This window comes from Montipora capricornis, chromosome 2 (assembly GCF_036669925.1).
Source record: "Montipora capricornis isolate CH-2021 chromosome 2, ASM3666992v2, whole genome shotgun sequence".
NCBI lineage: Eukaryota > Metazoa > Cnidaria > Anthozoa > Scleractinia > Acroporidae > Montipora > Montipora capricornis.
Window position 1 is genome coordinate 28,449,546 of NC_090884.1, and position 14,055 is coordinate 28,463,600.

The 14,055-nt window shown below is 38.3% G+C and overlaps 2 protein-coding genes across 2 annotated transcripts in view; both read right to left on the bottom strand.

Annotated features, from left to right (window-relative positions):
• The window catches only part of LOC138037054 (uncharacterized), a 69,201-nt gene extending 62,675 nt beyond the window's left edge, over window positions 1-6,526 (bottom strand). Inside the window, exon 1 of the mRNA XM_068883062.1 lies at window positions 6,341-6,526. Coding sequence (XP_068739163.1) covers window positions 6,341-6,526 — 186 coding nt within the window. The remainder of the gene's footprint in view (window positions 1-6,340) is intronic.
• A 918-nt stretch (window positions 6,527-7,444) lies between these two features.
• On the bottom strand, window positions 7,445-8,860 carry LOC138037055 (uncharacterized). The gene has a single exon (XM_068883063.1). The coding sequence runs from the start codon at window positions 8,858-8,860 to the stop codon at window positions 7,445-7,447; it is 1,416 nt and encodes a 471-aa protein (XP_068739164.1).
• Between the last annotated feature and the right edge of the window lie 5,195 nt (window positions 8,861-14,055).

A 14,055-nucleotide genomic window follows, 5' to 3' on the forward strand; every position in this document is an offset into this window, starting at 1 on the left:
TTGAGTCCTTCACGGGAACACATGCATAAGCCCAATAAATTGACCTGCATGCTCGCATCTGTGTGGCTTTATAGCTCAGTTGTCAGAGCATTGCACCGGTATCGCAGATTCATGGTTATGAATCCCATTGAAGCCACATGAATTTCTCAGGTGTCCAGATAAGCACAAGGATCACTTCACTCTTTCGTTTTATATAAAAGGACTGTCTTGTGATAGGTTTGGATCACCCCTGATACTGATAGGAACCAGCCAGGAGTGTCGAAAGGTTCGTCCTTTCAATTGCAGTACCTTTCAAGGTGCCTTTATAATTCTCGAGACCAGAGTAGCATCGAAGTGATGCATGTGTGAGGATCAGGAGACGAAATTAATAGGAGCACGCTAATTACTTTTCATTTTAATCATTAACTATAAGGAAATTCAGTTTCCACTCTTGCAAAAAATAAGCCTGTCCTTTTTTCATTAGCCCTTATGCTTATTCGGAGCACCCTGTGCCCTCTATAAAGAGAACTGCGATTCTTAAGATGCTAGATTTCTTTGTGAGTACATGAAATAAAGCTTATCTTGTCCAAACAATTATGACAACGCCTAACACATTTTGTAAACTCTAAAATCACTTAGTCTAGCTGGAGGAAGCATTTTTGTAGCTGAAAAAAAAGTAATTGTTTTACAACATAGTATTTTGTAATTTTTGAGTGACCGATGTTATGTTAGTAGTAATTTATTTTTTTTTTAATTTATGTTTTTTTTAAATGTTATGTATCTTAGTATGATTGAAGTCGTATGGTGCCTAATTGTTCGTAGTGTCTAATGGTGATGCCTATCTAAACGTAAATTATAAATATTTAGGCGAAGATAAAAATATTGCCGTGAATCTTGCAGTCGCAGAAAAATCTTGAGAGTATTGTAAAATTTGGATCCTCTCTAGTGAGACTCACCTATTGTGCATGTAGCCAATCTTTATATATCTTTAATCTTAGGAGTTCCGACCGCTGCGATCAGTTAGAGCCTGAAAACATTCTTCAAATGTTCGGAAAGTTGCATGGGAAAGTATTTTAAATAAATTAATGCTTCGTTACTAGGAAACATATCGATCAAAATGCATTGCTGTGATTGTGATGTGGTTTGCATGTTATATCTTACAAGAGCCCGTAGTCACTGGGAAAATGTTTGTTTATTTTGAGAAAAATCTGTCATAATTTCCGTCATAAATATACAAGTGCGCACGGTGATTTTTCCGACCAAATTTTGTCAAACCTTACCAAACTTGAAAGGCGCCTGCCGTAGCCCTGCTTCGGAGCAGGACAAATTTTTGTCAGGCGTGAAAACTATACATATTTTACAACTGATCTAAAGAAAAAGCTTTTAAGTGCGGCCAAATTGCAAATTTGGCGGAGACAACTCAGTTTTTTTGAGATTTTTGGTTGAGCTAAACAAATTTTGTTAGCGTAGTGCGTACGGGCCCATTTTTGGTTGAGCCAAACAAATTTTGTCAGCCTAGGGCTTGCAGGCCCTTATACATGCTTGTGCGACTTGCTTCAACACGTCGGCCATTTGTTAAAAAACTCATTTTAAAAAATAAATGAAGGAAATAACTAACGCCCAGCCTGAGGTATGTTTTTAGTATATTCATAAAATTTTGGTAAAATTTTGGTTAATCAGCCTCGACCTTCTTATATAGTAATTATGCCATGGAAAGTGCGTAAGAACGATTTTTATTTACGAGTTGCGAAGCATCAAAAAAACGAACGAGTGAGTTTTTTGATACATAGCAACGGCTGGTCTTTCATATACCGGATCCGAAATAATTTATGTCCATAAAACAAAAGAACAAAGCGAACGCAACAATACCTAATTAGCAAGGCCTAATCGGAATAACGATGTTCTACCCATAGCAACTCGTTCAAGCACTTTCCACGGTGTAAACATACATACCGAGATTTTTCTTATCGACAGATGCATTTCAAGGATTGGAACATCGCCAAATCCGCAACGACAACAACAACAACAACAACAACAACAAAACCTTAATTCTAGTGTCTTAAAGGGAACCTATACTTCAACGAAAAAAAAAAAAAAACTTTAAATCACAGGAACTGTTACAGTCAAGTCAATCTAAAATATTTTCAAAGACAGCGTTTGTGTTTGTTTGAAATAGGTCTTAGAATCGCCTATTTTTGTTCTCAAATTTTGCCGGCGCCGCCATCTTGAATAATTGTGTCGTGTAACGGTTGCCCTATTGTTATTAGACAAAAGCTCTTTGTGTCAGAACAATAGAGCAACCGTAACACGTCACAGCTATTCAAGATGGCTGCGCCCGCGAAATTTGAAAGTAAAAATAAGCGATTTTAACATTCACTTTTCCTGATATAAACACTTTTTTAAAACAAAATTTCGAACAAATTTGTTTGTAAACATAATTTTCTTCGGTTTAAACCTATTCTGTAATAAGATTGGAGGTTCCCTTTAAGTATTTAGCTTGGCAGCTAATTGGAAACACTGCGATAAAGTACTTAAAGCTAATAAATATATACATATTAAATAACTCCTTAAGTTAATAGCCTATGAATATTTATTAAAACCTATATCCTATAAGATTAAAAATCAAAATTAACATAAATGACAATTTTCACAACTGTCCTCCAAAACGTTTGAAGTCTCTTTGTGTTATATTTCTGATAAAAAGATTGAAGTTATCACTATATTCATTTTCTCAGCACGAGATAATTTGGACCACAAATATGGTCCCTGGCATCGTAAAGAGTGCTTTCCATATCTCAAAGATTGTAATCTTGGTACCTTAAAGTCATTTACATTATGAAGCTGATATCATGGTTTCACTTTCTTCAAAGATGTCCTCTACATACCTAGGCAATAGTTTGTATTTCACTTATATACAACATGATAGCTATATCTTGAAGAATTTTTCCCTGAATACAATGCGGAGAGCACGCTCTTGAATCCTCTCTAGTTTTCTTCGGTCTGATTTTGTACAGAAGTTCCAAACTATACGACAGTACATGAAATTGGGTAAAATTGCAAATTTACGCAAATGAAGTTTAGTTTTTGTAGAAATCTTTAAACTTAAACTTGACAGGACTCCAATCTTCGTACTTGTATTTATAAAGATATCTTGTATATTGTGACCTAAACATAAGATCACTGTCTATTGTGACTCCAAGTAATTTAGGGTTTTTACAATTCGTAATGTCTTGTCCATCAGTGTTAACATTAATGGAGTTAACAGGTTAAAACTACAAAATATCCTCACATAAATTGCCTCACATACATGCTAGATTATATCATAATGCAAATGAAAAAAACTCACCGTGCAAAGGGTTATTATGACGCATGAAAACTTGCAAAGAAAATTAAACAACTTCGGTTTTAAAAAGAACTAATGCCAAAATCTCATTTAAAAATGTAACGTAAATAAAAATGCAGTAGTTCTTATAAAATAGTTTGTATAAAATACAAACACAGTCTTTGTTTTATACAAACAAAGTTTTTGTTCTCAGCAAACGTACCATTCACGAACTCGCTCAGCAATTTGTTAAGTTGAGTATTTCTTGAGCGTTCCTGGGCTCTTCCTTCCTTCGAAGAAAGATTTTTAGCAGGCTTACGTCTTCGTCAGTCTTTGCTCTCGTGCATTTGTTTCTTGCTCATCTTTGAAGTCATATAATGTTCTTTCAAGTAGAGAAAAACCTTGGCAGTTCCTCTTCTGTTTTGTTTTTAGAAATCCGCGTGCATGTTGCCCCCCCCCCCCCCCCCCTCACTATGAGGTACTATTGTTCGTGTTTCATTGGACGAACGATGTATTCTCTCTGTCATTTGCTTTTCTGATTGGTTGGTTGCGTATTTCGTACGAATTTTACGCGGGCGTTTTCCATGTGTAAATCTCAGCATGTATGAAATAAAAAAATGATCTTCACCAAAAGATGCCTGAACAACGGCTGCGGAAATTTTTCCATTAAAACTGCCAAAAATCTCATCCCCACGTAAAATAATGGATACGTTCTACCTACCAAGATCTTCACAATGTTTTCCAGTATATCCCGTATTGCATTTGCAGTAGTGGGTATTATCTGCTGCGTTGATCGCACACTTTCCGTGCGGAGAACACAAATTTCCATAGCAGTCATTCTGTGGAATGTAAAAGTACATTATTTGTATCATGAATGTCGCTGATGTGATGCCGGCGAGACATATAACCATTCACGGTATTCATATGCAAATAAGTGGCCTGGTATTCTGCAGTTTAGCCTTGCCAGGTAGGTAGTGTTTTCCCTTTTTCTCAGAAAATTAAGTAATCAAAGTCCTTTCGTTACAGGCAAAATAGGGTTATGCCAGAAACCCATAAGGGTTGAAACGTGTAACGCGCGTTCACAGCTTCCGAATATTCAGTGCGAACTGATTGGTTGAATGTTTCAGTGCTAAGTACCATATTTGGAAACCCCTCGCTCTTGTTGTTCCAAATATGGTACTTAGCAAATCGAATATTCAGAAGCTTGTTTCCCAGCAAACAAGGGGCCGTTACACGTTTCAACCCTTATGGGTTTCTGGTTATGCTTAATATAGTTCTTTCTCCATTGTGATTATCTAAAAGAACGCCGGCAGTTTTTAGGTAACAAAGTGAGGAAATGAGGTCGTTCTAACTGAGCAAAAAGAGGTAACAAACCAACACGTCTGATTGGTTAATGAGAGAGCCAAGCAAATGCGAGCCTCGTATAGCACAAAATTGAATTCAAGATTCGTGATGAGCAAGCGTTGGCTTAACACAATCTCGAATGCAAAGGCTCGTCCAATTTTGTCGGCCTTTTAAATCAATGTACGCCTGCTAATTATTTATTCCAAATTGCACTCGATATCATTTGTTTACCTGTACAAACTACACAAGGAGCAGTGAAAACGCCTATCACAACTGACTATGGAACTTACAATACTAGCTAGGGAATCACCTGAAAGAACTATTGATAAGCCGTGAGAACTTAACTTTCCCATGACATAACTATGAAGTGTTTTGTTGGCAAAAATGAATGAAACAAAATCACACAACACTGTTCATAGTTTAAGTAGAAAGAAAGGTTCGTTTATACAAACGTTGGCCGTGTAGCACTTATATTTTAAACAGAGTTAACAGGAAAGAGTGTAGTGTAAGGTGAAGTGCTAGATTTTTCCTGTTAACTGTGTTTAAAATATAAGTGCTACACGGCCAAAGTTTGTATAAACGAACCTTTCTTTGTACTTGTACATGTTAATTGCCGTGACTTTAACATCTTCAGTTCCCACGGCCTGCTCCCGTCTGACCTTGTAGCTCAGTCGGTAGAGATGCGGAGATCTAACCCGAAGGTCGTGGGTTCAATTCCTACCCTGGTCAGAGTTTTTCTCTGTCCTTGTGTGGGCCCAATTCCATCAGTAGGGCTAACGCTCACGTGGTTCATATGGTATAGAAATCTAGCACTTCACCTTACACTACACTCTCTCCTGTTAACACTGTTCATAGTTTGTTTAGCTAAAACAAACGCACTAGGGCTATTGTGAGCCGAGGTCCCCAATAGGTTCTTCGGCCGGCCATCCCCACCAAAATTCCCGGTCCCAATTTGGATCCGTGATCCCGACGGTCTTTATCAACTCATTAACATCCCTGTCGCATTTTCTGGATTCCTTTACCTCAAAGACAGAACCAAAACGAAGGCATTTATTGCATGGTTTTATCGTATCATCACCTTCCTCACCCTGGTTGCCGTACACCTTGCTTGAAATAAGCCTGATGGGCTTATTGGCTGCTGTTAAATGTCCTTTCCTTACTTTTTGTCTTGCTCTTTCTTTCTTGTTTCGCCCTGTTTGCAACTTTCTGCACTTTGCCCGATTACTTTTAAAAAGTAAAACGTGCCGCATGCATATGTGTGCCTGTTTTTGTAGTCTCCATCACGGTGCGAAAAAATATTTAAATTTTAGAGTGGATCTTAGATCTTATATAGTTACTGTTGGGGCTACGAACAGTCTAGAAACATAAAGAAGATATACACGATGTAGTTTGATGAGGAAAAACCACAGATCACCCAACGTGGACAATAGCCCTGATGGAGATCGCAAAACGTGAATGGTTTGCACTGATATTATGTGATCGTTTTAGGCAGTTGTAAAGACTGAGACAGCTTCAGGGGTATTTTTCATATCATGTCACCGAAATTTCCAGGATCTCGATTCTTATAATAACAGCGCCATCTACCTAACTCCATATTTAAACCTCCCGTATCCCGGGTAGCGTTCGTAAAGATAATACTTTTTTCACCAAATCCCGAAAAACCATTTGTAGACCCTCTATTAACGGTTAAATTACCTCTGTTCCTACATAAATAAACCCGTCACTCGCTTTTAGGTCATCAGGATGTTGTTTGTGGCCTGAATCACTTAGTTGGCAGACGGAATTTCCAAAGTTGAAAGAGAGACAGTCGTCGTCAAGGTAACATGCAATACGGCAGGTGTCCTTTTCGTCAAGGCTTATATTTTTGATTACATGATTCATCAGAGCTTGACCATGATTTGCTGGAATAAATTCCAGTATCCTGCAAGCCTCTGTGAGATGAAAAGATAGTTCATCAAATAATGCATTGAAGTTAATTAATCAAAGTCTCGCAACCGAAAACAAAAAAACTAATCAATAATAAACGAAGTAAGAAAGAAGGAATTAAAGAAAACGAAGTGCAACACAAAACCTAGGGCGATGCCAAGTCGTTGATAAAGCGCTTACTGGTAACCTCACCGCGCTAGCCAGCGAATTGTAACACGCAAAATTTAAAAGAGAAACGTTAGTGGCGTAGACGTTGAAGCTGCCATCGAAATTTGGTAATTAGTTTCCTAATTAATTGAGTGGGACGTTAAAGAGCCAATACATTTTGCACAAAGGAAAAGAGATATGTGGTATACTATTTCACATAATACTCAATCTGACTGAAATAATAATAATAATAATGATAATAATAATAATAATAATAATAATAAACAATAATCACTTTATTTCCATGATAAAAATATTTACAAACATTAAAATATCTCCAAAAGGTAAGAACTATAAATTTACAAGCAATTAAGTATTTCTCTGTTTTAAAACTTCAAAAAAAAGAAAATAATAATAATAATAATAATAATAACAAACTTTATTGAGCACTCTTTCATACAAACTTGAATCTTACATGTATCTGGTAAAAATAAGTAATAATAATAATGATAATGATAAAAACTCAAATTAAATTAAGAATTTAAATGCCGGCGGTGGCGACATTAATCCGGCAATCGTCAAGAGAGTCTCCTATATTCCGGAAAGGTACTCGGGACCCTCTTACGCACGCATGTACTGATCTTAAGAGTTCAAATGAGATGACAGTTCTGAGCCAATTAATGACGTTGTTATAGGGCTCACCGTCCTTCTGTACTAACTTGTCTGCTAAGTGCTTAAGAAATCGTTGGCACTCATTTCCCATCCCACCGTTCGTTCCGAAAACCAGGGTGTAAAGGATCCCATCTCGACCTCAAGCACTCGTTTCTGATATTTCCGCTTTTTCTCCTCTTCTTGGTCTTTAAAGACTTCGGATGTCGGCTTGCTCTGGTTACATTTGGAGTTAACATGCGTGACCCTGACGTCGAAAAATGCTGTAACTCCTCTAGACCAGAAATCTCCCGCCTTGATGTCTAAACGTGCCTCTGAGCTGGTAACTGCGCTTCTAAGATGCATCCGTTCGTTGTCAAGAGGTAAGAGGCGTGGCTCCGCCTCCACATTCTTACAAACTTTGGTGATGAATGATGTCAGTAGGTTTCGTACACCATCATGCCTTTGTGCCACAAACCCTCCTTTTTTACAAGAGAGGGCGTGGCCAACATTGAATCTATCCCCACAAACGCACTGGGCTGGTAGGTCGGTGAGAGGCAAGTTGTAACGTAGCCGCAGAGAGTCTCTGAATTCTTGCTTGTTAAGAGCTAGACCTTGATCTTTGAGGGGGATCGCGTTAAGCCAAGAGCTGGCCCCTTTGTCTCTTGCTTGATTGGCCAATCGAAGAAGATCAGGGGAGAGGGTGGAGTCAATCGACTCCATTTTTGCCTTTTCCCTTTCGGCCTTTAGCGCCTGGTGGTGACGTTTCAGCTCCTCTACGGAATTTTCGCCTGTTATCATGATGGTACTCTGAGTTGTTATGGAGTCTACATGTGCGGCTGTGATTGATGCTGATGCGGTAAACTGTTGTGGTGCTTCCGATCTCAGATCCGGCACGCCTAGTCCCCCTTGGGCCGTTGTCAAGGTAGCGAGTTGGCGCACTTCGTCGGGAAGGGGCTCTGTCTGGCCAAAGAATGTTGGAAGTAATAGATCGTCGATTACCTCCTGGACTGGGTCGATATAGTCCTCAAATGACTCAATTGTGCGAAGAAAATAAGTAAACTTGGACTTGAACCCCTTCGTAAAAGCGATATACGCTGCGTGGGGCTGATTCTTAGCAATTTCTGATAGTGTTTCAAGTTCCCCTTTCCATGCACGCACTTTCTCCTTACAATACATATCCTTGTATTCTTGTGATCCAATGACCGCTCCTAGATGACGTTGACCCTCAATAGTGATATTAACTTCATCACCGAATACTCTCGCTGCTTCTGCGGCAGCTTCCTCTGACTTTACTATAAGCCAACTCTTTGACCCATTCACAAGGTAACCGAACTTCTCTCCTTCCTGACTCAACAGCTTGTACCAATCGTAAAGCGATGTGATTACTCCACCGCCTGCCGAATCATCCGCGAGCCATGCTTGTTTAACCCCCGGGCAGTGTGCTCTCAAATAATAAATCATCATTGATGTATTAACCGAGTACCAAGCCATTGCAAGGGGGTCGCCCTGTGTTGTCCCCTCCTGTGAGAGTATTTCACCTCCCCCACAGATGAAAAGTCTAGATGGGCTTCTGTAGGTGTTTATTATATAAAGCGCCATTTCCTTGCATAAAATCTGAATGTTGTGCAAAGCTACAGATCTGTTCATTTGGTTAAATGCATTACTTGCATCGATCAACAGTACTCCATCTGACCCCTCCTCATCGAAAATCTGGCTCATGGCGTGTATCGCGGCCTCTGCCCCTGCGCTGTGGCCTGCACAGAGTTGTAGGGGCCCCGCAGCATCCTTGATATCCTCTTTAAGGAACACGGACACAGTTTTACCTATTATCCGTCTCAAAACCTCTCCGACACCGATTGGACGAATTCCCGGATCTTTGTCGAGCGGTATAAGCCTGCATGATGTATATGCCTCCAACAAAGACGGGTGGTACGACTTTGTGAGTAGTTGTCTTGTAAATATGGCTAGCTCTTCCCTTAACATTTTCCCTTCGTTCTTAAAATTCTTTGAGCATAAGATCCGTTTGTAAATTTCGGAATCCATTCCTGATGGTCCCGCGGAGCCTTTGGTTCTACTGGCTGACTTAAAAATCATTTCCTCATCTATGAGGTCAAACACACCTGGTGGGATAGAGTTGATCGGGCCATGTAACAGGCTCTCCTCTGCAATCTCAGCGGCTTCTGGATGTTTGTCTTTTAGCCCCTGCAGGACTGCAGGTGATAGATCGAGCAAACCTGATGAACTCTCATTCTCCAAGAGTTTTAAAGCTGCTGACAGTTTTCCTTGCATAACAAGCTTTGCGAAAACCTTAGAAAGATCTTCCACTGTTCTTGCCTTCTTCGAACTCTTAAACTTTCTCTGGATAAATCATAATAATAATAATAATAATAATAATAATGATAATAATAGTAATAATAATAATTATAATAATGATAATGATGATGATGATTATGATGATGATGATGATGATGATGCAAGGCTGGCTGTACAGCTGTGAGAATATAAATTTCTTGTTTTTCCGCCAATATTTCGTCAGGTACGGCCTGATTTTTTCAGAGAGTTACATGATTTACCGTTACAATTTTTTGAACTACAAATATAAGCCATTAGAAAATTAGGTGTAGGATTATAGTTATGTTTTGATGTATCAGTATGCACAAACGTCACAGATATATAATATTTACAATTGTTTATACCTTTCATTGATTGAATTAATTTTGTTAACTATGGAACCAGCTGGAAAAGCGTTTGTATGTCAACGAAAGAGAATCGCGGGTCCGCAGTATCAATGCAGTATTTATGACCAGAAGAAAATGAATTGCTTAAATTGTGTGAAAACGAATTGATTAAATTGTGTGAAAACGAATTGATTAAATTGTGTGAAAACGAATTGATTAAATTGTGTGAAAATGAATTGCTTAAATTGTGTGAAAACGAATTGATTAAATTGTCCACTGAGATAAGTACGAGGATCCCTTCTCCTTTTCCTTTGGAAAATTATTTTCTTTTGTTGTGACCGATAACCCCAGATTGGCCCCAGAGCATATAATTTTCACTATTAGAATTTTCGTCAAGCGTTTATTTTAATACGACGAATTGATTTTCCATGACTCAGTCTTACGAATTAAAGGGGTGACGAATGGTACCTCGAAAAACGTCGGTCTCGGAAAATTTTAGCAAGATCTCGAAATCTCGAAAGCGTTTTGGATAAGTCTGGAAGTCTCATTTTTGCATGGTTTGTTTTTACTTTTTTTGAGTCTCGAAACTTTTTACCAAGGAGTCTCACGCTCGGATTTTTAACTAGGATCTCGGCGTCTTGGCGAGTCTCGGATTTTACCATTCGCCACCCCTAATTAAAGCAATGACCCTCTCCCTCTCTGCAGGCCGCTTATTTTATTCTTTAAAAAGAAGAGATCATTTTCAATGCAGTTTTTTAAAAGGCACTGAAATTTTTCACATTACTCGTTAAATTTCTTTTTGAGTATACATTTACTCGCCCAATTGGCCACGATTTCTCCAAGTAGAAATAATATTAAGGAGTTAACGAGTGTGTGTAAACGCAGCCCTTAGGGTATGTTTCTTTGTCAAATCCAAATCCGAATGTTTGAATCTTCGAATGGAGACTTTGTTTCTTTACTTTTCAGGATTTGGATGCCATACTGTTAGCTCTTGTTCTGGCACAAATAATTTCGATCTCATGTGACTGTCCGGAAACGAAATATCTCGTCGATGACAAATAAGGAATCAAACGCACCTTGCTTTAATACTGCTAGTCTTAGGTGTTGGAATATCTTGACTTTTCGGCATTTTACGGTATGTTCTTTAAACACGGTGTACAGTTTATGGCATCTATAAGAAGGCAACAGTGAATCCCAACACAAAGTACCTAACAAAGAGTCGAAGCGCTGTGGAAGTTACAATATCTGTCATTTCTTGAGGGTTGAGCTAACCATTAAAGAGCTAAATTAAAAAGTAAGTTGACATTGAAAATCCACTTAAAAACAGAAATTGATGAAATCTAATCAAATTTTTCTTATTTCTTAAAATACTTTTTAAAATGAAAGTTTGTTCACCTCAATGCCAGAATTAGAGAAACAATACCTGCTTTTCCATTTGTGTTTATGTACGATAAGTGAATAACCCACAAATATAGCGCAGTGGTTCCGACGAAGATTTGGTTTCTCATTATTCGCTTTTGAAGGTTCATCACCAAAGAGACCAAAGACAGTTTGCGCATAAGCTGTGATTCCGTAATTCGTATTATTATATACATACTGAGATTTACCCACTGAAAAGGCGGGATATAAATTCGGTTCATAAGCTGGTCTAAGTAACCCAACAGCCAATCAAATTGCGCGTATGGCTTTTTCCACTTGTGAGGAAACTGAACGATACGTCCAATCAGGTGCCGCGTATCATGTTTTTTGACGTGTGAGCCTTAACAAGGTCATTTTCATTCAGCTGGCAGTGTTTTGCTTCTTTGAGAAATTTTAAGCATTCGCAAGTGTGGAAGCTTAAAAACATGAACGAGTAAAGGTTTGTTGATCACGATACTTTGGTCGAGGATTACGTGGAAACTCTCGAAAACAAGAACACGAAAGAGAAAACGAAACGAGATGCGAAATTGCTGGAAACGTTTGAGAAACGAAAAGAGCGACGGCCGAGAAGTGCAAAACATAGAGGCCGCAGAATTAAACAAGCACCTTTCGGACTTTATTCGTTCTGTGAGACGTAAAGACGCTGAGATCTAGAGGATTATGAGCCTTAATGTTTAAGGTGCCTTGTTTCAAGTATTGAGGGACATTTGACATCAGATATTTTCACATTCTTTGCTTGCTTTAATGTCAAATTTCCGGCACAAATTTAAGCCTGTGTTATAATCTTTGCATGAGTTTTTGACTTGAAGTCGTGTAACAGAGTTTTTTCTTGGTTTGTCATAATGATTAAAGACGATAAACAAGACTTTAAATCTTAGTATGTATATATAATAAACACAATAGCACATGTAAAGTGCTTTGTACAGTATTTACGCACTCGTTGTTTTCGTATCAGAAATTTACAATTGTTTATACCTTTCATTGATTGAATTAATTTTGTTAACTATGGAGCCAGCTGGAAAAGCGTTTGTATGTCAACGAAAGAGAATCGCGGGTCCGCAGTATCAATGCAGTATTTATGACCAGAGAAAAATGAATTGCTTAAATTGTGTGAAAACGAATTGATGAAATTGTCCACTGAGATAAGTACGAGGACCCCTTCTCCTTTTCCTTTGAATAATTATTTTCTTTTGTTGTGACCGATAACCCCAGATTGGCCCCAGAGCATATAATTTTCACTATTAGAATTTTCGTCAAGCGTTTATTTTAATACGACGAATTGATTTTCCATGACTCAGTCTTACGAATTAAAGGGGTGACGAATGGTACCTCGAAAAACGTCGGTCTCGGAAAATTTTAGCAAGATCTCGAAATCTCGAAAGCGTTTTGGATAAGTCTGGAAGTCTCATTTTTGCATGGTTTGTTTTTACTTTTTTTGAGTCTCGAAACTTTTTACCAAGGAGTCTCACGCTCGGATTTTTAACTAGGATCTCGGCGTCTTGGCGAGTCTCGGATTTTACCATTCGCCACCCCTAATTAAAGCAATGACCCTCTCCCTCTCTGCAGGCCGCTTATTTTATTCTTTAAAAAGAAGAGATCATTTCCAATGCAGTTTTTTAAAAGGCACTGAAATTTTTCACATTACTCGTTAAATTTCTTTTTGAGTATATATTTACTCGCCCAATCGGCCACGATTTCTCCAAGTAGAAATAATATTAAGGAGTTAACGAGTGTGTGTAAACGCAGCCCTTAGGCTATGTTTCTTTGGCAAATCCAAATCCGAATGTTTGAATCTTCGAATGGAGATTTTGTTTCTTTACTTTTCAGGATTTGGCTGCATATTGTTAGCTCTTGTTCAGGCACAAGTAATTTCGATCTGACTGTCCGGAAACCAAATATCTCGTCGATGACAAACCAGGAATCAAACGCACTTTAATACTGCTAGTCTTAGATGTTTGAGTATCTTGACTTTTCGGCATTTTACGGTATGTTCTTTAAACACGATGTACAGTTTATGACATCTTTAAGAAGGCAACAGTGAATCCCAACACAAAGTAGCTAGCAAAGAGTCGAAGCGCTGTGGGAGTTACAATATCTGTCATTTCTTGAGGGTTGAGCTAACCATTAAAGAGCTAAATTAAAAAGTAAGTTTACATCGAAAATTCACTTAAAAACAGAAATTGATGAAATCTAATGAAATTCTTCTTATTTCTTGAAATACTTCTTTAAATGAAAATTTGTTCACCTCAATGCCAGAATTAGAGAAACAATACCTGCTTTTCCATTTGTGTTTATGTACGATAAGTGAATAACCCACAAATATAGCGCAGTGGTTCCGACGAAGATTTGGTTTCTCATCATTCGCTTTTGAAGGTACATCACCAAAGAGACCAAAGACAGTTTGCGCATAAGTTGTGATTCCGTAATTCGTATTATTATATACATAATAGGCGCGATATAAATTCGGTTCCTAAGCTGGTCTAAGAACCCAACAGCCAATCAAATGGCGCGTATCGCTTTTTCCACTTGTGAGGAAACTGAACGATACGTCCAATCAGGTGCCGCGTATCATGTTTTTTTGACGTGTGA